Source organism: Passer domesticus, chromosome 4, assembly GCF_036417665.1.
Source record: "Passer domesticus isolate bPasDom1 chromosome 4, bPasDom1.hap1, whole genome shotgun sequence".
Classification (NCBI taxonomy): domain Eukaryota; kingdom Metazoa; phylum Chordata; class Aves; order Passeriformes; family Passeridae; genus Passer; species Passer domesticus.
The window spans coordinates 48,544,163-48,566,520 of NC_087477.1; the positions used below are offsets into that span (position 1 = coordinate 48,544,163).

Below are 22,358 nucleotides of genomic sequence, written 5' to 3' on the forward strand. Positions count from 1 at the left end.
TATTTTACAAGTCTTCTATAATCTCCTGGAATAAACTTTATTGTAGTATTCAGATCAATGTCCCTTGAACTTAAGTATCTGAGGTAGTTAGCATTGTAAAAAAATGCAAACGAAAGTCAAACACTAATTTAAGAGATAAAAGGAGAAATTTTAGTTAAAATACTTTACAATAAAATAATTATGATTATAAATCTCTTTAGTTAAATATATACACATTACATGGTATTCTAAAAAGAATGAACTTATTAAAGTTTCAAGCAGATCTAATGCACAAATTCACCACTTTTTCAGCTTAGACTGTAATGTCAGTTTAACATTCATAAACGGCTGTGTCAGACTAATGGCATTGTTTTGTGCAAAACTAAAAAAAATTATGAAAAGAAAATCCTTCTGTTCCCACAGTAAATAGATAGAAAAGGTAGTTTACACATACACACACTTACACACACAAACTTTTGATTGTATACAGAGGTTAGAATGACCAGCACTAAAATAACCCCCATCTCTACAAAATAATTAATATCTTGAATTGATGTAGTTTTTGAAAATTACAAATTTTAAGTGCTAGCAAATTGTGCTTTTAGGCAGCCACATGGCCAATAAGGTAGATGTTGTCATAAAGGTGCCCTACAAAATCTTCACTGATATTCTGTGCAGCTCGTCGGGTATTTCGGATGAATTCCCTCTTTGACATTTTGTTCTTCACGTGAGGGCTTGTTAGATCAATCGAAAGTAGAATCAAAGAGTAACACAGTACGTAAACTGCATCTAGACAAGAGAGAATAAATTAAAAAAAGTTTAAAAAAGAAACTGTGATCATTAAAAGTATTATTCCCTATCTAAGAATCTTATGGTCTTTATCATCTAGGCTCATAATTTTACATATATATACATACAACTACTCAGAACGATATCCATAGAAATAAAACTTAATACAGCAAATTTCAAAGTAATAACGTCAGCACACTGCTAAATGAGAATTTACAAATCTCTTAATATTTCTACATAATCCAAAAGCCACTAAGGGCTTTATATATTTTCATTTAAACAGATTCTTGAAGTTTGTATAAACTAAAACCAACATCCTGCAAAAGCTTTTCTTTTAAATATGTAAGCAGTTCCACTGCTGAAAACTGCCTCCTCCAACTAATTAGAAGTGCTTGTTAACTTGAATGTGGCCCAATATCCCCTTTCATTTCTCTGAGACTATCCACAAGGTAAAATGTTACGTGTGTAAGACTCTGCAAGAGAAACTTCAGAAAAGAAAAAAGCTCAAAGTACATACAAAAATGAAGGAAAGATACCATGGACATAAACCAAACTAATCAGCTAAAAAAAAAAGAATCTGTACGTTTTTTGATTTTTTTTTTCCAACTGAACCATTTTGTGCTTTTAGATATACACATTTAGGTGCTCATTTCAAAGCTATCAGAAACAGTAGCATCATCCATAAGTATAAAGACTGATCCACTGCTCATTTTTGCTTACCAGGGCTAAGGCCAAGCTCTCTCATCAAATCAGGATTACAAGCACAGAATCTGTGAGAGAACTTTGTTATGAGAGTTTCAAGGTACTCCCCACGCTCCTCAGGAGCATGAATGTGTCTGAAGAACTCTCTCAGTGCATTTGGCAAGAACTGATTTCTGAAGTTGTGCAGCGTCACAAGGTCATCCAAAACATCTCTCCTGGCAGAACAAAAACCCGTAGCATTAGAAAAGTTTCTTTTATCTGTTTCAATATGAAAATGTGTAGAGGTTAAAAATAAAAATTAAAGCTTTAGAATAGCAGGAGCTTTTGTTTTTGCTAGAAGGCAAAATTATCACTAACAGCAAAGCACAAAGATAGTATAAACATATATATATATATATTATCTTTAGAACAAAGATAATATAAACACGTTCTTTGCCTGTTTGTAGCCAAACACTATAAAAACATACATGAATCAGAACTCAAAGTTTGTAAGTATATTCAATCAAGGTCTACGCAGAGGCTTTGATTCCTTTAATCTGTGACAAAACCATTAAAAAAGACAGTAAAGGGAATAAATTGATGTGTGTCACACATCTTGATGTCTAAGTAGAAGCTGTTACAGGATTGTCTTGTTAAAACCAGTCTTCAGCTAGGCAAAATTTGCTCATGCAAGTCCATCAGAATGTGATGTTCTCAAGTGTTTTGCACTGAACACAAACACATATAAAAGATTCAAACTACATCTGTATTACCAGGTGTGCAAAAGACTGTAGAAAAAAATTTGGAAGCAAATTTGAAGTGAACCTAAGAATATTTTCCTATGTTTAACCTGATTTTCACCTTGCTCATGAGATTCAATATTTAAAAAAGTAGTTTTTATATTTATTGTCTGATCACACTCTGTTTATGAAGGGAAGATAAATGGCAGTAGGAGTTGCTAACCTTAACATGCAATCTCATCCATTAAATGGTTTTGCATTTTTATTATTATCTAAGAGATTAATAAATCTGAAATTTTACTGCACAGGACTGCCAGTGGTGATAACATTACAGACTCCTTTTATTCCTTTAGTAGTACAGGCTGAGGAGGATGAGAAGCAGGAGAGGACTCCTGTTGAAGTGCTGTTGGCCCTCTGTTCTTCCTATTCAGGTGCAGTTACTGTTCTCCTTCGTGATACTGCCCTCCCCAACCTGCTGGCATGAGAAAACACTGTGGAGACAACAGCACTCTACAGCAGGGACACAGTTCCCTTCTGCAGCTCTCATGTCTCCAACAGGCTGCTCCCTTCCCTGTCAGGAGGCGTGTACAACTTCCAATCAAGAAATATCAGACAACCAAGTAATGGTGGGATGATTCAACATTAGTTAAAAAGCTATCATCCTTTAGTAAAGTGATAATTACTTTTTCTAAAAAGGACCCACAAGAATGGGAAAACAAACCATCAGTCAAAAAAAGTAGCAAAATATCTTTATAAGATTTTGTGAGGATGTGAGATTTATCATTTATAGGTGATATTTTTGAGGATTCTTATTAAGTGCTACAGTCACATAAATACTTAAATGGAGTAACTATTCAGATTTAGAAGAATCATTACTTAGTTGCATTTTTTTGCCTTTTTACATCATTGAAGTGGCATCTCTACATTCAAAATATTGACAAATGGGGCTAAACAATGACAATTAATAGAAAATGTCTTAAGAGAAATTTTAATTACCTTTCATCAAGGTAGATTCTCAGCTTCTTCCAATTCAGTGTTCTTGTGCAAAAGATAAACTTAGCTATTTCTTTCGGTGAATCATCTAGTATGCCTTTGGACATAAAGTAGTTGACTCCCTGAGATAAAATACATGTACATATAAATATGTTTAATCTTCATAATGTATTTAGGAACAAGTATTTTACTTCACAATGTAGGAATGTAATCCTACAAATTAACTGGTTTTTCAGAATGACTTCTCCTCCTCTAAATCACATTTCAACATGCAGAATACACTCTAAAATTATAAATCAAATGCCAAGAGACAATTTAGTGTTATGGTTGAGATTTTACACACAGTCATAGTAGAAAATTTTAAATTATGAACCCCATAATGAGCATGATGGTTCTTTAATAAGTTCTTTACGGTGTGTATCCGTATTTTGTTTTTCATACTATTGTAATGGTATTTAAAATGTTGCAGGGACCATAACTGGTAATTTCATAACGTTTGCAAATAAGAAAATCTTAGCCATAATGTGTTTTGTCTTCAAAATCTTTCATTAAAACAGTAATGTTCTCACATGTATACAATGTATCACATTCAAATAGATGCATTAAATGCATTTGTTTAAATGTGCAATAATGCAAATAAACACAAGCACGCTGATTTCAAAGCATAGGTAAGTATCAACATATATAAATATGCATACACATAAATAAGAACACTATGCCTAACATAAAGATAGTTTAAAAATACAGCATTGCATATAATTTATAGTCATGATTTCCAGAATTTTACACTTTTACCAAACACACATTTCTTATAGAATAAACACGGCAAATTTAAAGTATTTCAGTGATATTCTGGATTCTCTCTGGTCATTGAAATATCCCAAAGCTTAAAACTATTTTCCTTACAATCTCAGAAATCAAAACCCAACTAACTGATTTTAAAAATGTTCACACTTTTCAACAGCAAAAATCTAAACCTGAGAATAACTAACCAAGTTCTTCCGATTCAGTTTGACAGGGGCTGGGAGCAGTTCTCAGCTTTTGTTACCAAGAAGTGTTGCAATACTTAAGTACAACAGATTGAGTATAGCATAAGAATGAAATGTAAAATGAGTAAGATAGTGCATTTCTGCATAGAATAATGTACCAAGGCCACAACCTAAATCACCTTTCAAATATTTCTGAAATATTTTTTTCATAAATCTTCTGATATCAAACTTCACAATATTTTTTAAGTCTGACCTTTTAGTTTACCTTACAGCCACAAAGATGTAGGGGCAACCTGTCATTCAATGTATAAACTAAATTTCCCAGGGCTCTTGAATTTTGTGTGAAAAAGAAATAAAGGACTGAGCGCAGGTTTGGAGCATTTTGTGAAGTATCTTAGTAAAGCAAAGTCTTAGCTGTATCAAGCAGGTAAATAGTTAGAATATACATTTAAGAACACAAATCAAAAGCCAAGAAACATGTGTAGTATTAACTAGCTGTTTTTACCAATCCATAGTTTTTGCTTATATATTTATAGAAAACAGCAGTTAATCAAGATACATTTATTTTGTTAAAATAATGGTTTATACAAATAAATAAAAACATAAAGGTTTTTAGAATAAACCAAAAAATCTAGCAGTGTTATGCCCCAATTTTAAGAAAAATCTATATTTAGGATGACAATGTAATGTGTATTGCTCTATCATCTTGCATTTCAGTCCAAATTAGATCATATCTAAGTTTGTCATGGACCACATGTTAAGTACCTTCTTGAGTCAGAGCTAAATAAGAAATTAAAAATGGGAGATAACAACAAGGATTTTGGCAATTTATGTAAGATGAGTAGCAGAGTATCTCCTTTACATATATCCTGAGTTAATAAGATTTATGTGTTTGCTTCAGTAAGAAGTATTAGCTTAAGGTAATACAAACTGAAGCCTGGTGGGGAAGTCTTGAATAGCATTCCTGCTGCAATTAACAAACACTTCTGCAACACATCCAGAAAATACCTAACATGACATAGAAGAGGCAGGATGAATGTAACACCTTCTTTAAGATAGTGGGTTTGTTTCTCTGTGACGGTAAATGCTGCAGTTTCTTTCTCCTGCACTAGCTTGCAACTCAATGTAGGATCTCCATCTGACAGGCTACAAAGACTGCATTATTCTCTATCTCTAATTCCTTTCTCCCCTACCACGCATAATGCTTGACAATATCTTTCCCTGTGAATGCCTTTTCCTCAGCTCCTTCACAAGTAAACAATTAAACAAATAAAATATAGTTCACCACATGCCATGGTTTTTAGTTGTTTTCATTTAATCCTAAGCTATCAAAAATACTTTGCAACAGTAGAAGCCTGATTTCTCTTAAGTTGTTAAATTTTGTCTCACAGCAAATGAAATTTTTTTACAAGATTTACAGCATGTCATTGAATCTGTTTTTCGTAACACCGTAAATACTACCTTGAAAACCTCTCAGAACCTTGTTTCAAATAAATCACTTCTGGAAGCTAAAATGGTCGCTTGTGGCATATATACTAGCTGAAGTAGGTAGCCCTACATACTATTAAAACCTATGCTAAGATTACTTATCAGTCAGCTGGTGATTCTCTTAGGAAACATTTGACTGCAGTCTGGTAGGCTATTCTGTGCCATGATCTGTCAGCTCTGAAGAGACCTTTTTAACACTTGGGAAACATTGTGGAATGAGCACATACAGTATTTTTTAAATTCTAATTCAGAGGACTGTAATATTCTTAGCATTAGAGAATTAGGAAGGATGCCTTAAACTGTGCCTCTGTGGCAAGCATGTTATCTCTGAATTTCAGACAGCTCTGGATAAAATATTAATGTATGGAAGTGTTGATTTAAATTATACATGCAAACAATAACTTTAAATATAGACTAACAGTAACAACAGAAGCCATTTGTTGTATTTCAGTATGTTATTTTTTACAGTTGTTTTTTTTTTCCTCGCACACAATGCTTGTTTTGCCTGCCTATTCTATTATGGCACTGACACTCCTTGCTTGTTTTCTACCTGTTTCCAATAGTTTTTGGATTTGTTTACATCCATATAGGATCTCTAAAATGGAAAACATTTCATTTTCAGTGTTAATTCCATTTCTGCATTGACTATCTTCTCTGCTAAGAGTACTTACAGAGGACTTCAGTACAGCAGTCAACATTAAAACTTTTGTAGTTGCCTTTGACACCTCTGTTTAGATATGCATACAAAACAAACCAGACATATCCTAAGTTAATGGCACAGAAATTTTGGAATCAGTGTCTAGTATAGTAGGGTCTCAACTTCTGTTGGTGATTCTAGGTAACATTGACATTATTAGTAAATAATAATTAGATACATATGGTATTATTGTTCTCATTTTTCTAGGGAAGTACACTATCTTAATAAATCTAATGGTGTATCTTCTGGAACAATGCAGAGTATTGATGAACTATTGTATAATACAAATTTTTAAGACCATTTTACTAAGTTAGGAATCAAGACATTTGGAAACAAATGTGGACACAATATGTAACATACATTTCAAACAGTGTCTCTTTCACTGCATGTCTTTAAAATACAGTCTCACTGATTCAAACAGGATAGCAGAAATCGCAAAAAGACTGAGGAAGTATTTTTCATGTTACACAGAATCCATAACTAATAATTTACAAGATTAAACCACTCTGATTTTAACACTGAAATATCAAAATGTTTCAGCTCAATACTCCTTTCCAACTTTTTTGATAAATCATACAAAAGAATTTCTTTCCTCTGCAACATGCACACAGTTATACTATTTCTCAGACCAGTAAATCTCAAAACTGGCTTGCTTAGTAGGTCACTATGAAACACAGTAAGTTTCAAAAAACTGCTTAGAAATACAGCACAGTGAACAATCCATCATCCACAGACTATCTATAATTAAAAGTCAGGTAAGGTAGCTTTACACAGGTAGCTAACAATTTATAACCAGGGAAAGGTTAGAAAAACCTGGCCTCCCTGTCAAAAACTAAGGGCAGCTTGCAGAATGAGACAACTAGAATAGTGTAAAGACAGGTTTAGTATAAGCACTGTCTTACTGTACTTTATTATTATGCTATGCAAAGGAAATCCTGACCTCACTAAAGACAGACAGTTTGGGTACAGTAGATTCCAGAAGGTCCATAAAAATAATGCTATTAAATAGATCAGTTAGAACCACTAAGAACCATCCTTTCATCATTAAGGATGAAAAAAAAAAAAAAAAAAATCTTTCCTGACCAGAAGATTCTTGTTTGTACCTTTAGTTTCAATTTTAGCTACATAGCATTGATCCATGTAATAAACTTGACAAAATATTTTGTAGGGAGTTACAAACTGGATACAAAACAATGGGAAATAACTTCTGGTTGCTTACAAATTCTGAGTCATAAGCACACAAGATGAAATGAGCACTGCATGAGAAACATTTCACATACACCATACACTCTTTAAACCAGGGTGGCAGATTAAACAACGTAATTATATTTGAGTGCTAATACTACCTCTAAACTATCCCCTCTCACCAAAGAAACAACAAAATCTTGTCTACAATGGTGGTGCCATATGAAAAAAACCCAACAAAACCAACCAACCAACAAAAAAAAACCCCAAAACCAAACCAAACCAACAAAACAAAAAAAACCCAAAAAAGCCCATCCCAAACATGCACTGGAGGTTTTTTTTTTTTAAGATTACATGTCATGTGTTTAGGCACATCCTTTTAGCAGAATGTGAGCACCTGCTATGAATTATGCAAGCTCATGCACACAATCAACACGTTAAATTACAGCAGATATCACAACACCATGCACACAACAATGGCTAACCAGAGAATCCTACCACAAAGTGTGCAGATGCTCTTCCCTACCCCGTGAGCCACCGCTAGCTCTGGAGCTGTTGCTGTGGAGCCTGGTTACCCATTTTCATGACATGGGCGGTGTCCTTTGGAGAATCTTGCTCCTGTGGCTGTAAGTATTCCTATTTTTATAGTACTTTGATCAGGTCTGTTATCAAATGTAAAGCAGAGTTTGGCAGGAAATTCGGAGACACAATTTGTAATAGTGGAATGTCATATCATACGTTCCAGTCACAGTGTCCTTATAATAATAATTCTGCCAATATCACAGTTGTAAACAGTAAAAGCAACAGTATTTGTGAATTCTCCTGAAACTCAGGCCCTGAATGATTCCTACCAGGCTACGGTGCTCCACAGGGAGAGAGGAACAGAGCCCTTAGGAGATACCCTGAGGTTCTCATCTCTCATTGAAGCAGAGTGTTTGTACTTCTATTGTAAAATATAACCACAATGAAGAAGCAAGAGTAACAGAATAAAGTTAATACCTATTTTAGGTATACCATAAGTTAGCTCTAATTTGCAGATCTTAATTGCCTTTAAAAACAATGAATCTTCTATTACATGCCTTTTCTGAAGGCTCCAAATGCTTTAAATATACCAAGATTACTATAAATAAGATTGAAATATAATGGTACATTGTAAACTGAGATAGTTTGGACGGGCAATGCTGCTAGCAATATACTTGATATATTACTGAAAACATGTAAGTTACCTAAATATTGCATCTAGTTTGAAAACTTTCACATTTATTACCAAATTTATGAAAATTCTGCAGAAAACAATACTAATCACTCAAGTGGCCAGGTGCTGATGTCTTGAAAATTACAAAATAGTCTATCTGTGAGTGATAAAAGTAACGGTCTCTTAATCAAGCAGAATATGAGATAAAGCAAGAACTTAAACGAAATTATATTATTGCAATGATTCAGAGAACTGGTTTATTTATTTTTCCCTACGGTCACAAGTTCACTCTGTATCATTTCAGCCACGTGAAATTTGCTTCTAGAAGTGTTTCTTTTCATATCTCAATCTTTTTTCTACTTGAGATTTACTCAATTACCACTTCCATGCATATGTGTAACTATATGCAGGAAGTTAACAGCATTTTGTTCAGTATTGTGTACACTCTCTTCCTAGGAAACATGAAGCAGGAGTCTTGTTTCATACACAAAAGGCTCTCTCTGCCACTTGGGCATTAACTGTCTATCTCCCAGGCAAAAGCTGTCTACTCTCAAACTGTTTTCTTCTTTGAAAGTTGACAGACTGAAAGCAGAAACTGACTTTTCCAGTTAGTTACATGAACTTATATATGGAAACCTTTCAGTCTGACAAGGGATTTTTTTTTAAAAGATAAATTTATGTTGCTCTAGAAGAAAAGATTATGCACAACAAACACCTACAGAAATTAAATCAAACTGATTTTCAGGATAGTTCAGCAGTAGATCTTTTTCATATTTCAAGATTTGCTCCTTGATAGTGGAAATAGGTGAAAATCCCCTACAAGAAAATGTGATTGCGATAGAAGTAATCAGACTTTATACCTCATCCTGCTTTGCCTAAACGGAACCAAACTCATACTATGCATTTCAAAATTTTTATTTATGTAAGCTCATTGTTATGCTCTTACAATTCACCTCTGTCTCTTCAGTTAGGATATTTGCCTTGTTCCTAAGTTAATACGTGGTAATGAATTTCTGGCATCCACAGAAGTGTACAGAGCACTTAACAGGCAAGTCATGTAAATGATGTACACAGGTACAATACTCAAAAAGAGACCAGAATACTGCTGTAGCTCAGTATTAACCATCCCTACAGTAAAACAAGCAACGATTAAAACTTTGTTTTTATATGGCTATAATTATAAAAAAAACCAATCACAATTATTATAACTGTTTATTACTGTCAGCAACAGTTCACTTACCTCATCAGGGTTGGCATTAAAGGTGAGACTGCCCTCATCTAGCTGCATATACAATTTTCTAAAAGAAAATCCTAGAGGCGGATTCTTATTGTATATAGAACAGTGACCCCAAGTGGATTTGCACAACCTATGGAAATAGAATTAATCTATTATAAAAATTCCTTTCCGAATTTCATGGATTTTACAGAAGCAAAATGTAATCAACACTGCAAAGCTAATACTCGAGCCATAGGAAAAGTTAGAAGTAGGCTGCTGTAACAGTTATTAAGTCTTTTTGCCATGTTTTTCTAAAATCTTCAATTATATGATTAACGTTTTCTTCATACAGCCTTTGGTGTATTTGAGTGTAATATCAAAACACATCCCAATAGGTGGCATTATAATGACAACCACACAGCAGAGACCTCTGGCACTCCTAGAACCTGGAGAACAGCAACAAGCTGTTCTCCTGGGGTACTATGACAGATTAAAACATTGTGTTTTTTTTCCTGTGTCCTAGTGAATTGGACACTGTATCTGCACACAATTATGCCAATAATTCAGCACTTTCCCCATCTGTCCTTCTTCACCCAGCTCTTCTTCCTCTTGTCCTAATTGGCCAGTCCTAACAACTAGATCCAGTCCCCTCCCTCTCCATCTTCTATAACTTTTAAGCTTCTTTACTTTTTATTCCACCCTGACTCCACATCAGTTTCATCAATATCTGTCCCTCATCTCAGTTTCTTTGATGATACCATCTGCAACTCCCTTTCTACACACTCTAGATTCATTATTGAACAGGTAGTTCTGCTTCAACACACCTGCCCTGTAACTAATTAGGAACAATTTTTAGGACCCAGCAGGTAGTCACTGGAGACATGGCAAAGATTCTGTTTTCAATTCTGGAATCTGGCTCCTATTTGGACTGAGTTTGGAACTGCAACCACAGTACTTGCCAAAGGTTAAACACACCCTTACACGTGTGGAATAGGGAAGATTTTTACAGAGATTATGCAAATTGAGATTTTTATTTATTGCTAAATCAGGACACATTTTCAGTACCAAAAGAAACGTGGTATGAATGTGAGTATTATTTGGAAAGACCACAAAAAAATGGTTGAACTGTTTCCTAGAATGAACTTCAAGGAAAATATGTATTTCCACCCCACATGTTAAGAATATATACTCCATGTAATTAAGAAGCTCTACTATCTTCAAGCTTTGGTCTAGGGAATTTATTTTTATTTAGGCTGGTTTGATACCAAGAACTGAGCACAGTACAAAGCATATTGGTAAACTTAGAAGCTTACTGGTATCCTTCACTAGAATTCCTGTTTCCTGTCAATACAACAGTCCCCAACAGCAGAACAATTATGACTAAGAAGTTACGCTACATTATCCTTTTGCTAGGTTCAAAAGCATAAGAAGGGAAGCTGCTTAATTCAAATTCAGCTGGGCAAGGAAACAGACGAGGGGAGGAGCAGATGTAGAGCATAATGAAAGGTAAATAAGCAATCTGAACAGCAACCCAACTGCTACAGTAGTAATACTGTCTGATAAGGGAGCAGAAAATGTTGTGAAAAAAGTGAAAAGTTTTGTTGACTACCTACTCTAAAGGTAAGTATGATTTCATAACTGTTTCCTAGTGCTGTAAAACATAAAATACCAAAGAATATGTTAATTACATTTTGATATTACACTATTTTATCTTAAAAATGTTCCTTTATTTATTTCCCAGACATACAAATTCTGCGTATGTTATATATAAACATGTTTCAAGTGTTAGGCTGAAGAAATTTCACTTGAGAAAAAACGACATTTTCTTTCCTCCCTCCATAACCGTCTTCCAAAAAAGGTACACCTAATTTGCTTCAAGTGTAGTAGATGAGTTCTCACTTCTCCTCCTTTGGAAGTCTGGCTGAATAGGTTTGCTTGCTTAAGCTAGACAACTGTTCAAAGTTCAGAGAAGTAACGATACAAACACCTGAGATGTGCTGTGAGCTAACACAAAAGTGAAGACAGGTCCCTGTTTTTACCCCGTGCTATCTCAAACACCAGGTGTTTAACAATACACATGTATACTTGTTCCAAGCATGCTTGTGTATGCAGTAATCTCCAGTAACACCCCATACTAATTAGAAATCCAGAATAACACATTTTTAAACGATATATATTTGCTCTATATAAATCTCATTTAACTTAGGAAACCTTTGCTAGGTTAGGAAGACAAAAAGCACTTACTGAGGAAAATTTAAAATCTAATACTTTTTACTATGCCCAGGTGATAGTTCTTTTATCGGGCTTACCCTTGCCAGAGGAGCTCATCATTAGCAAGATCCTGCCAGACACATGATGCTAGACAGAGATCAGTTGCATTCAGGTATGACAAAATGGTAAAACTGAGCTCTGGTGGCAACATTTCCAGGTTAATGAATCCTTCTTGTTCTTTAGATTTTCTCGTCTTCAGCAGGTGGTAGATGTCAATGCCTCCTTGAGCTTGTTTGCGATGGCTTGTATTGGAAACATTGTTAGCAGGTACCCTCCTACCATGCTCTCTGGTAAGATAGCCTTGTCCACTGTATCCTTGCTGCTGCAATTGCTGGTTTCTAGCAATTCTCCAGAGTCCCTGACCCATCTGCGAGCCTGCTGGACATAAAATACAAATTAGACATTGACAGCTATCTGTAAACATTTGTAAGACAGACTCAGCACGTAAGTAAAATTTTAGGACTGATCTGAATGGGTAGAAAGTGAGTTCTGGCAAAGTTATGTTGACCAGGTAATCAGCCTTCACAGGGGAACTGAAAAATGCTGAAAACAAAATGCATTAAAAAAACCTAGATTTTTTTCAAAAGTTTCCATGATTGAAGAGCTACAAAGTTAACAATAAGCTTCTCCAAAGAGTACCAAATATTATCTATATCACATGGAACTTAAGAAACCTTAGGCTTCAGAACATTTGGAATCTTCAGACTTCCTTCAAAATTTCATAAAAATACCTTATTTAGAGTCAATGAAGGACTCTTTAGAGTCAATGATTGGATAACACAGTCACTGACACTGAAACAAAGTTTAATGACTTCAGTGATAATGCAGTAAGAATTTTGAGTGCTCAAAAACAAGAGAATAAGTATCTTCTCAAGCTTTCTTACCTAGTACCATAACATAAAGCCATGACAAGATACACACATACTTATACAGAGAATATCACTGCAGAAATAGTATAAAAAGCCCTTTTGTAATGTAAAAAAAATAAATTTAAAACATATTTTCTATTTTAAGGACAATAGAAGAAATTTCACAGAAGAAACAAAATGAGACAGAATTTAAAGCAGCCTAGAACCAGCTGCCAAAAATCCACAAGCTCTGCTATTTGTGTAGCAGCTTATATGCCATTTGTTAGAACACATATAATTTTCCCAATCACGTAATTACTTTCAGCTTTGTAATAATCCAGGATGAATGCTTTCACAATAAAAGATGAGCAAACCCATTGTTATGCAGCCTTTTAAGTAATGGCGTCAAAGACTATACTTCAAAATTATTTTGAACCTATATTTTCAATCTTCAAATTCAGTATACCACTCAAATGCATGTTTTCAAACTTCTAATAATGTAATCTTATCTAGTAATTTAACCCTCTTGATAGCTTGGCTGGAGTAGCTACCACAGTAAAAACAGTTTATTTGTCGCTGATCTTCTCTAGCTCTGTCAAAGTCTGATTTAAATTCTAATTGTGTCTTCCTCATGTTACTTTGCTACTGCATAATAAATTCTTTTGCAGTGTTGACAAGCATGATAGGATGCTAAAAGTAATCTAGATTAATGCTGCATTAGTATTGGATTCTACTTTATTCAATAAAAACCAACACACATTCTAGATATAAACACTCTCCACTTTACAGTAACTGAGCCTTACAGCTGCTGATTTGCAGCCACGATTATCCCAACAGGAAAAGGTTCCTTCCTTCGATGCAAGCCCATCGAAGCTGAAGCTTCGTTCCTAGCGGCTGCATTGCAGCCGAGGCCCGCTGGTCCCCGACCCCGTAAGGGGAAAACCCTTCAATCCCGACTCCGGGCAACCGGGCCGGCGGGTGGAGGCACAGCCCGTCCCGCAGGCCCGGAGCCGCCCCCGGGAGCCGAGGCCCGAGGCCCGAAGCCGCCCAAGGCCGCACCGCGTCCCCAGCGGCTCCGCAGTCGTGCCGCCCCCGAGCCGCTCCTGCCCGCGCAGAGCGGCCCCGGCCCGGCCTCCCGGCTCTGGGGGCGCCGGCGATCGCGGCCCGGCGGGTGCCGCCCCCCGGCGCCATTGGGCCGCCCCCGGAGCCCCGGCTGCCGATTGGCCGCGCCGCCCGCCCGTCCGCGCCGCGGAGCGGCCCCGCGGGCCCTACCTGTGCCAGCGCCGCTCCAACCGCCGCCGCGACGAGCCCGGCCCGCCTGCGTGCGAGGGCCGCGCCGGGCGGGAGGGGCTGCGCGGGCCCGGCGGCGGGGACAGGCGGACAGGCCCGGGGAAGGAGCCTCGGCAGGGAGGCCGAGCCCGCCGCCGCCGCCCCGACTCCTGCCCGGCAGCTCTGACGTTCGCTGTTGTTGCTGGAAGTGACGTCCGCGGGGAGGGACGCGCGGGGAGCGGAAGTGCCCGTCGGGCTCGGCGGCGGCAGATTCGGTCTGCGCCCGGCGCGCTGCCAGGGAAAGCGAGGCTCCCGGCGCGCTGCCGGGGAAAGCGGGGCTCCCGCCGCACGGGTGAGCGTCAGCATCGCTCTCGGGGCGGGCTCTGTCCCCGCCGTGCCGGCCGGCTCCTAGCCCGGGGTCTCTGCGGAGGCGGCGACCTCTGGGGAGGGCCCGGTCGCCGGCTGTGGTAGGGGCGAGGAAGGGCGGTGGGCAGCCGGCCCCGGTGCCTCTCTGGCGAGCTCGCCGCAGCCCGCCGTGCCGTGTCCTGGCTGCGACACGCGTTTTTCCCGCTGGTGCCCAGGGTAACCAGCCGAGGACGCGCAGTCCCTTGTGCCCTTCGCTGGTGAGCCGGTGGGCACAAGCCGGTGGGCACGGCGCCGAGGTCCCGCATTTGTCGGTGACGTTTGTGCAGCTCGGCGGAATGCTGCGATTTCCCCCAGCTCCCCGCCCTGTGCGACAGGAGAGCCTAGATCCAGTTGGAAGAAATCAAAAGTCTGCTTGTTGGGCATTTCAAAGACAGCGTTTACAGTGTTGACATACTTGGTAACTTGCTTGGGGTAGTTTTTTTTGTTTCTGTTTGTTTTGGTATTTTTGTTTAGTTTTTTGCATTGATCCTTTGAATGTCATACACAGTTTTGAGAGCTGTTCTTTGAGCCACTTCCTCAAAGCTCTATATTGTCTCTTTAAACTTTGTTATACTCGATTTTATTCTTGATAGCTAGCACCCTGTAACTTCTGCTATGGATTTATGCAGACAAAAGCTATGTATCTTATTTTACTGTGTGCACCTTCCCAAGATTTGCTGCCAACTTGACTGTTACTTTTATGATCTCTTGTAGTGATAGTAGTTACCAGTTTTTACATCCACAGGTCTGGTGTAAAAAGAAAGGATTGTTGATACTTTTGGGAAACAACCTATATATGATTAGACAAAATCCTGTGAGAGTGTCTTCTGTGAGTATTTGCACTGCAGATTAGAGCCTCAGTTTTATGTCACATTCATTGATGTTTGTCTTAATAGCTGTTTAAAATTGCGAAACCATAGAATGGATCACATTGTAACATAATGCAGGAAGCATAGCTGCCTCAGTTTTCAAATAATTGGTTAAATTCTTCCAAGCTTTGAAAAGTAAGTATTGTGTACTTCTGTTTAGTGCAACCAATAACCCAGGACCTAATGATTAAAATAAAAGAACCTGATGATTAAGTAGGAAGAAAATCCTTTTAACAAGGGCAGAACACATGGGAAGAGCCTAATCTTGAAGATTGCTGATAGAAGCACAAGCAGCACCATAGAAGCACAAGAAGAAAAACACTTTCAACAAACCTAGCCCCCTGTAAATGGAAGCTTTAAGTGTTTCTTGAGACCATAGTTTCATTTTTAGGCTGTGTGACCGTATCTCTTCACTGCTTGCATTGGTAGGCTTCAAAATAATTGTTTTGTAGCAAGAAAAGAAATGTAGTGAAGATAGTGGCAGGTAATTATCTCCCAGGTTCTAGCAGAAAGTTGAATTTAAGTGATTATTGCATTTTGTAATTTTTGTGTACATGTTTTTTTTGAACAGATGCACTTTTTTATGTTTATTTAATAATCTGAAAGAAGACTAGCGTTTGGAATAATGGCAACAGGAGACCTAAATGGAAGTTTAAGAAAAATCGAACAAGGACTTCGCTTGTTAAATTATCCAAGAGATGTGGATTATACAGTGTAAGTGGCAGTGTGAAAACTTATGCCAATGCATGATGACAGCAAGATGTGTAAACAAGATATGTATAAGTATTAGCATTGCACCCAGTGATAAGCAGAATATGACTGGGAAGTTGGTGTGTGGTCTGTGTGAACTGGAATATAAAAGTACGCAGTTTTGCTCTTCTGAGCAATTCCTAGAACAATTCTGGGCTGTATTACTGTCTTGCTCCTCTTCTGCTGTTCTTCTCTTTGTTTTGGCTAATCTCACCGTTTGGATTTCCTTGGAAGTGCTTGCAAAACTTCCTTCAGGAAATTTCATCCTATCTGAATGTTGAGCTGGAAATGCTGGTGGGCTTTAGACTTGACAATGTTTAAATTATATTTAGATCACAGAAACATTTTTTTGAGCATTTTAGAGATAACAGCAAAGATGGCTGAGTGAGAGATGTCCAGACAAACAAGCCTTAAAATGAAATATATTTAGATAAAACATTCTGTGTATTTATTCCTTTCAGGTTGAATGTTGGAATTCATGTAATGAAAAGCTTTTGTTACCTTCTGCTGTGTAAAATACTTTTGTTTCTTTATAGGTTAGTAAAGGGTGATCCAGCTGCATTTTTACCTATCATCAGCTATTGTTTTACATCTTTTTCAACTTGCATAGCAGAGCTTTTGGTAAAGTGTGAAGTGGAACTGACAGCCAAGAGTGACTTGCGTTTTATCGAAGCTGTTTATAAGGTATCTCTTCATGTTCTTTGCTAAAGAAACATGGGTTTGAGTACAACTTCACAGAAATTAAACATTTACTATGAGCTTTACTAGAAAGCTAAAGTTTTTGGTTGTGATCATGAATTCTAGATCTGTTAGGATTTAAGGTGAGTAGTAAATGTGCAAGTTTTTGGGTTTTAATGAAAATAAGAATGGGTGGTGCTAGCCAAATCTCAGTTTTGAGACATTTGCAGAAACAGTAATATTGTTAGATGTTAGTTTTGAAGAACACAGAAATGTTTATTGGACAATAAGATTTATAGAAGTGACCTTGGCAAAAATCTTAACCACCAAAAAATCACAAGGAACTCAAGAAATTGTAATGTAAGCACAGTTTAGAAATACAGATATTTTGAAACAATATGCCATTTTAATACATAAAGTTGAATATTAACCTTTTATAAATCAGAATCAAATTCTTAACTGATTGAAAATAATTTTGAACTATCCTTAAAATATACAAAAACATGTTTTCATGAAAGGTGGAATGATGAATTAAGAAATAGTGTCTTATTCAGACTAGCTTTCCATCTGAGAGGCTGCTTTATAGGCTTCTTTGGGAGCCGTATATAGCCCTCTGATGTATTTGTTGAGATTAATGTAACTTTTTATTGTAAATTCACTTTAAAATCTCTTAAAGTTTCTTTAATATTAATTTCTATAGTCAGTTATTTCTTGAATCTTAAGACTGTGAGTTGAAGTTTACAAGAGTGATGTGAATGGTAGAGGAGAGATGTTTAAGGCCTAGTTAAAAGAAACAGCTGTTTATTTATTGCTACATATAAAAATAATTGAATGAGAAAAGGCATAACTGCTGAAGTGCAGAATGAAAGACAAGATTGTAGTAAAATAAGAATATGGGCATGCCATTTCTACAGCAAATTGTGAGTGATTTTGAAAGTGAAGTAAACTCTTATTTTGTTGCAGTTTCTTCGAGATCAATTTCAGTATAAACCAATTTTAACAAAAGAGCAGTTTCTTCAGGTTGGCTTTGCAGAAAGAAAAATGCAAATTGTTTGTGACATTATCAACTGTGTAGTGAAGAAACATAAGGAGTTGAGTAACTCTAGTAAGGTACTGATCAAATGGTTACCTTTTCTATAAGTTTCTTTTGACGTGTTTGGGGCTGCAGATAAACTGGAAGAAAAATCTAATTGTTGTTTTTACAGTAAGTTATATATTTTCTTTTACACTTCTTGATGCAGTGAACATGTGACTTAATAAACTTTTCAGATAAATTTAAAGGCAAAACAAAATCATCTCATATGTTGAATTTCTGTAACAATTCAAAAATGACACTTTTATTTGTTTCTCAAATCTGATTATTTTCATTAACAATACTTGTAATGGCATTATTTTTTATCAGTGTGTGTAGTGTATTGGTCTCTGTTTTAATGAAAGGAATTTCCAGTCTTTATATTTTAAAGGATTTTGTTTCCTTTGAGGTTGTAACAAGTCTGCAGGACTTTTGCATACTTAATTTGTCAGTTTTGAAGACATAACTACATTTTTAAAATTTGTTTTACTTTCAACTCTGTTGCAAGTTGTCTTTTCTATTTATAACCATCTATTGATGCAACCTAGCATAGGTATTAATGAGTATAAAAGTATCCATTTACTTCTGGATCTGTATTCTCTATAAATAGGGGTCTTATTTAATTTTTTTTTAGATGTTATTGTACTACAGAGGTTTAAATGTGTTGTGTGGGGACGCCATGAAATATTCCTGTCAGTCAGTGATGGTATTAGAAAGTGGGATGTGGAATCCTGAAAATTTTCCTGTGTTATTTTTTTCTGTTCACTTTGGAGGTTAAATCCCAAACGAGAAAAAAAATCAAACCTTTTAAAATTGAAGTATGGTCAAATTGTGGTAAAGGTCTTGCTGATCCAAGTCGCAGTGCTCTGAATTCCAAACAGGTATGAAAATAATTTTTATGTTTTATGTCTAAAGGTTAATCTTGTTTGTAGTAAGTCAGGCTCTTGCTGTAATTTTTTTTCTTTCATTTAAGTTTTAATACTTAATCAAACTAGTTTTGAGGTGGGCTGGTGTTTGTTTTTCCCCAAAGTGTGGTTGGCTGAAATAATAGCTGAAATACAGAGGATGTTGCCTCTCTTTAACTGAGTGGTTGATCTCAGAGTCTTTCTGGTAATGACCTAGTGCTGTTGTTAGTGCAAATTTGAATTATATCAAGTGTAAGGGAGAGCAATGGAAAAAGATACAATGGGACAAAGAAGTTGTATGGTGTTTGAAGAGTGAAGTGTGCTTGGCCTAGTACGTGTTTTCAACACAGCTTTCAAAACACTGTTTGGTGTTTTATCTGAATCTGTTCAGGAAGTTTTCATAATGTAGCATTCCTTTTGGCTTTGGTTTGACAAAGGTAAAATGATTATGCATTAAGTAAAAATGTCTATACATTATGCCAATCTTGACATGTGAAGGAGGCAGCTTTCCTGATATTATCTGCTAAAAGGGTGCAAAATAAAATTGTAGAAAACTTGTAGGTCTATGACTGCCTGTTAATAGCTGGTGGTTTCTATTTGTAAGGAAAATACTGCTTTTATCAAGGAAAACTTCATGAAGAAAGTATTTGGAATGGCTTCTTTATCTTTTCTAGTTGTTTAATAATAGCACTGAATGGGATAGATGCATGTGTTTTAAGAATTCCCTAGCAGAGGAGAGTTTCAGCTTAACTAAAACATTGAGGAATCTGTCCATGTTAAGATGCTGCACAGAACTAGTAATTATGCATTCTTAATCATTAAGTATTTCATTTTGTGATAGTGTCATAAGATTTAATCCACCTAGTAGGAATTGCAAAATTTCTCCTTGTTTTCTCTAAGGGAAGTCTTCAAAGGAAACTAATGAATATCTCATAGGGCTATTTTGCTGACAGTTGTCAAGAAGAAGGAAGAATTCTCATCTTCCTAGTTAAACCTTTTTTGTTCTTAATGTTTTAGTCATGGTTTTGATGTAGAAACTGTCCATACATGAAATTCACTGTAGGTAATAACGTATTTTCCAGTCCACACTTAGAAATCTAACAACCTTTAAATTAAGGGAGGACTTTGAAGTCTTGATTACTGTTTATAGAAACAAGGTACACAGTATATATGGTAAAGTGCATGCATATTTGTTTTACAGTTCCTTCAAGTCTGTGTGATTTTTTAAAAAATTAAACTGCCTGCTCTTCCTTTCTGTATTTTGTAACCAGTTGGGATAAGATAGTTACATTTAAATAAATATTGAAATAGTAGATCTTATGTGTTATTACTTTGCTAATGAATTGAAATATTCTTGTTACAAATAACACCAGCAGTTTGTTTGTTTGTTTGTTTGTTTTTTAGCATACTCAGAAGAAGCCTCTAGTTGAACGGCACTCAGGAGATGAAGTTAGTCGTGATCTTTGTCCACTACCTCTTCCAGCACAGGGAGAGACTGAGGAAGAATTGTGCCCAGATCATGATATTGTGGAAGTTAACTGTGAACAAGTAAGAACTTCTATTTTAAGATGTCTTTTTATTACAGGATTTGTCTAAAATGATAAAGGTTTTTACATTATATCTATGCTTCAGGAGCATGCAGCTGATATTTAATAAATGTATTGAAAAAGTTGGAAAAAGGAAGTCAGTTAAATTGTACTCTCTTTCAAGACACTGTTCTGTCAACAGCTTATTTTAGAAGCTGTGTTCCCTGAATAGGCTTATTTTGGTAATTCTGCAAGAAAAATAATTTTCTAATGTAGCAGGATGTGGCTACTGAACTTGAAGATTGTACTTAATTTGTTTGATCAAACGATGAATTGTTTCTGTTTTGAAATTAGAGGATATGTTCTTATGGGTATTTTCAGGACCTAGAAGAAAACTCACAAATTGAGTTTTTGAAGAATCAGCTTGCGGATTTCCAGGAAAAGCTTAATAAGCTAGATTGGATGGAAGATAAACTACAAGTTTTAGAAGAGAAGCTGCAAGGAAAGGTGATCATAGATGAGAAGGACTGGAATAACTTACTGAATCGAGTTTTGCTTCTTGAAACAGAACTGTTGTTACAATCCAGAAAGGTGTGTTAACTTCTCTTTTAATTCTATAACAAAAATTACCCAAACAGTCTTGTTGGTCTGTTTCTGCCCTCCCTGCCTCCTGATGTGTTTTTTTCACTGGTTTTAAAGGTACAATCTGAATGCAAGTGCTGTTTGTGAAGTTGATGGGGTTTTTTTCTTAACTGTTAAATTCTATTCTCAGAGACTCTATGAACCAAAGCTCTCCATCTGTTCTCATTAGCAATGATTCAGTGTCATTTTATTTACTACTAAATTTGAACATGGAGTCTTCATTCTCTACAACAAATAGTGACAAAAATAGATGGCATGCACAGTGGAAAATACAGGGTTAATCAAAGAGTTATTTCTTATTTTAGTCCTATGTGTAATTTATGGGTCCTTGACATTTCTAGTCTAATCAATGGGGTTTTTTCTCCTATTCCCACTCTCTTCCACCAACTTCCTAATTTTTGTCACTGATGTTCATTGCACTTTTGAATTTGGCATGGCAAATAAAGCCTCTTGTTTCATTAAGATTGGGTTATTTTTCATGTTGTTGAAAGTTTCTTGTGTGCACATTATGTACTTTGATATATGTACACATGTAAATGTTTTGAGTTGCAGTGAACCATAGCATCACTTTGAAGTTAGTCATGTAATCCAAAAATTTTATTCTCTCGTGCATCTTGTGTATCCTTAAGATACTGTCAGATGCTTTCCAGAAGTTGAAAATCCTTGTGGAAAATAGTTGATTGATGTTGCATTTTTCTTAGCAGTTGTAAAACTACTGAATTTATTCACAACCAGGAGCCCTGTACATTTTGCTGCCCCCACAAATTTGAAGATGCTTCTAATACTTGTATTAGAATGCTTGATAATACTTACATGTTTTACTTTGTGCCTTGCAAGTGTGGTGGTTATGCAAAGTCTTGAAATAGACAGGTGTTCAGACTGATCACTAGGTTATTTCTAAAAGCTCAAACTCAATTAGTAAGGATAGATAGTCTCAATCACATAAAAAAAAAAGTTTTAGGTCAGTAGTAGCTCTTGTGATTTTACCATCTGAAACCAGATTCTTATGGATCAGTAGACATGTGTCCAAATAATACCACCAATGAAATGTTTTTTTTTCTGGCAGCAGTCTAAAGAGGCCTTCAGGTGAACAGCCACAGACAGTTTTTCTCCTGGTTCAAATGTATTCTTTTCAAGAAGTTACTGTAGCACATGGGAAAGCTCATGTTGC

At 36.4% G+C, this 22,358-nt stretch overlaps 2 protein-coding genes across 10 annotated transcripts in view; one reads left to right on the plus strand and one right to left on the minus strand.

Moving 5' to 3' along the window:
- FBXO8 (F-box protein 8) lies at window positions 1-14,588 on the minus strand. 4 transcript variants are annotated; one of them, XM_064417727.1, is made up of 6 exons: window positions 14,344-14,588; window positions 12,262-12,601; window positions 9,977-10,103; window positions 3,186-3,304; window positions 1,489-1,685; window positions 1-768 (listed from the first exon to the last, which is right to left on the minus strand). In XM_064417727.1, exons 2-6 carry the CDS (start codon window positions 12,588-12,590, stop codon window positions 581-583), a joined length of 960 nt encoding a protein of 319 aa, XP_064273797.1. In that variant the 5' UTR covers window positions 12,591-12,601; window positions 14,344-14,588; the 3' UTR covers window positions 1-580. The 4 variants fall into 4 exon arrangements, with proteins under 4 accessions (XP_064273797.1, XP_064273794.1, XP_064273796.1 ...); XM_064417724.1 differs by having other exon boundaries at window positions 12,262-12,598; window positions 14,344-14,519; XM_064417726.1 differs by lacking the exon at window positions 14,344-14,588 and adding an exon at window positions 13,875-14,033.
- The window catches only part of CEP44 (centrosomal protein 44), a 13,608-nt gene continuing 5,804 nt past the window's right edge, over window positions 14,555-22,358 (plus strand). For 4 of the 6 annotated variants that reach the window (XR_010361211.1, XM_064417719.1, XM_064417722.1 and 1 more), the window contains exons 1-7: window positions 14,555-14,692; window positions 16,186-16,328; window positions 16,901-17,048; window positions 18,006-18,152; window positions 18,888-18,995; window positions 20,424-20,567; window positions 20,927-21,136. Coding sequence is in view for 5 of the 6 variants with exons in the window: in XM_064417719.1 (XP_064273789.1) it covers window positions 16,240-16,328; window positions 16,901-17,048; window positions 18,006-18,152; window positions 18,888-18,995; window positions 20,424-20,567; window positions 20,927-21,136 (846 nt within the window). In the remaining variant the exon portion in view is untranslated. Of the gene's footprint in view, window positions 14,693-14,847; window positions 15,164-15,214; window positions 15,575-16,185; window positions 16,329-16,900; window positions 17,049-18,005; window positions 18,153-18,887; window positions 18,996-20,423; window positions 20,568-20,926; window positions 21,137-22,358 lie in introns of those variants that run through there. The other 2 variants (XM_064417721.1, XM_064417720.1) reach the window with 2 other exon arrangements.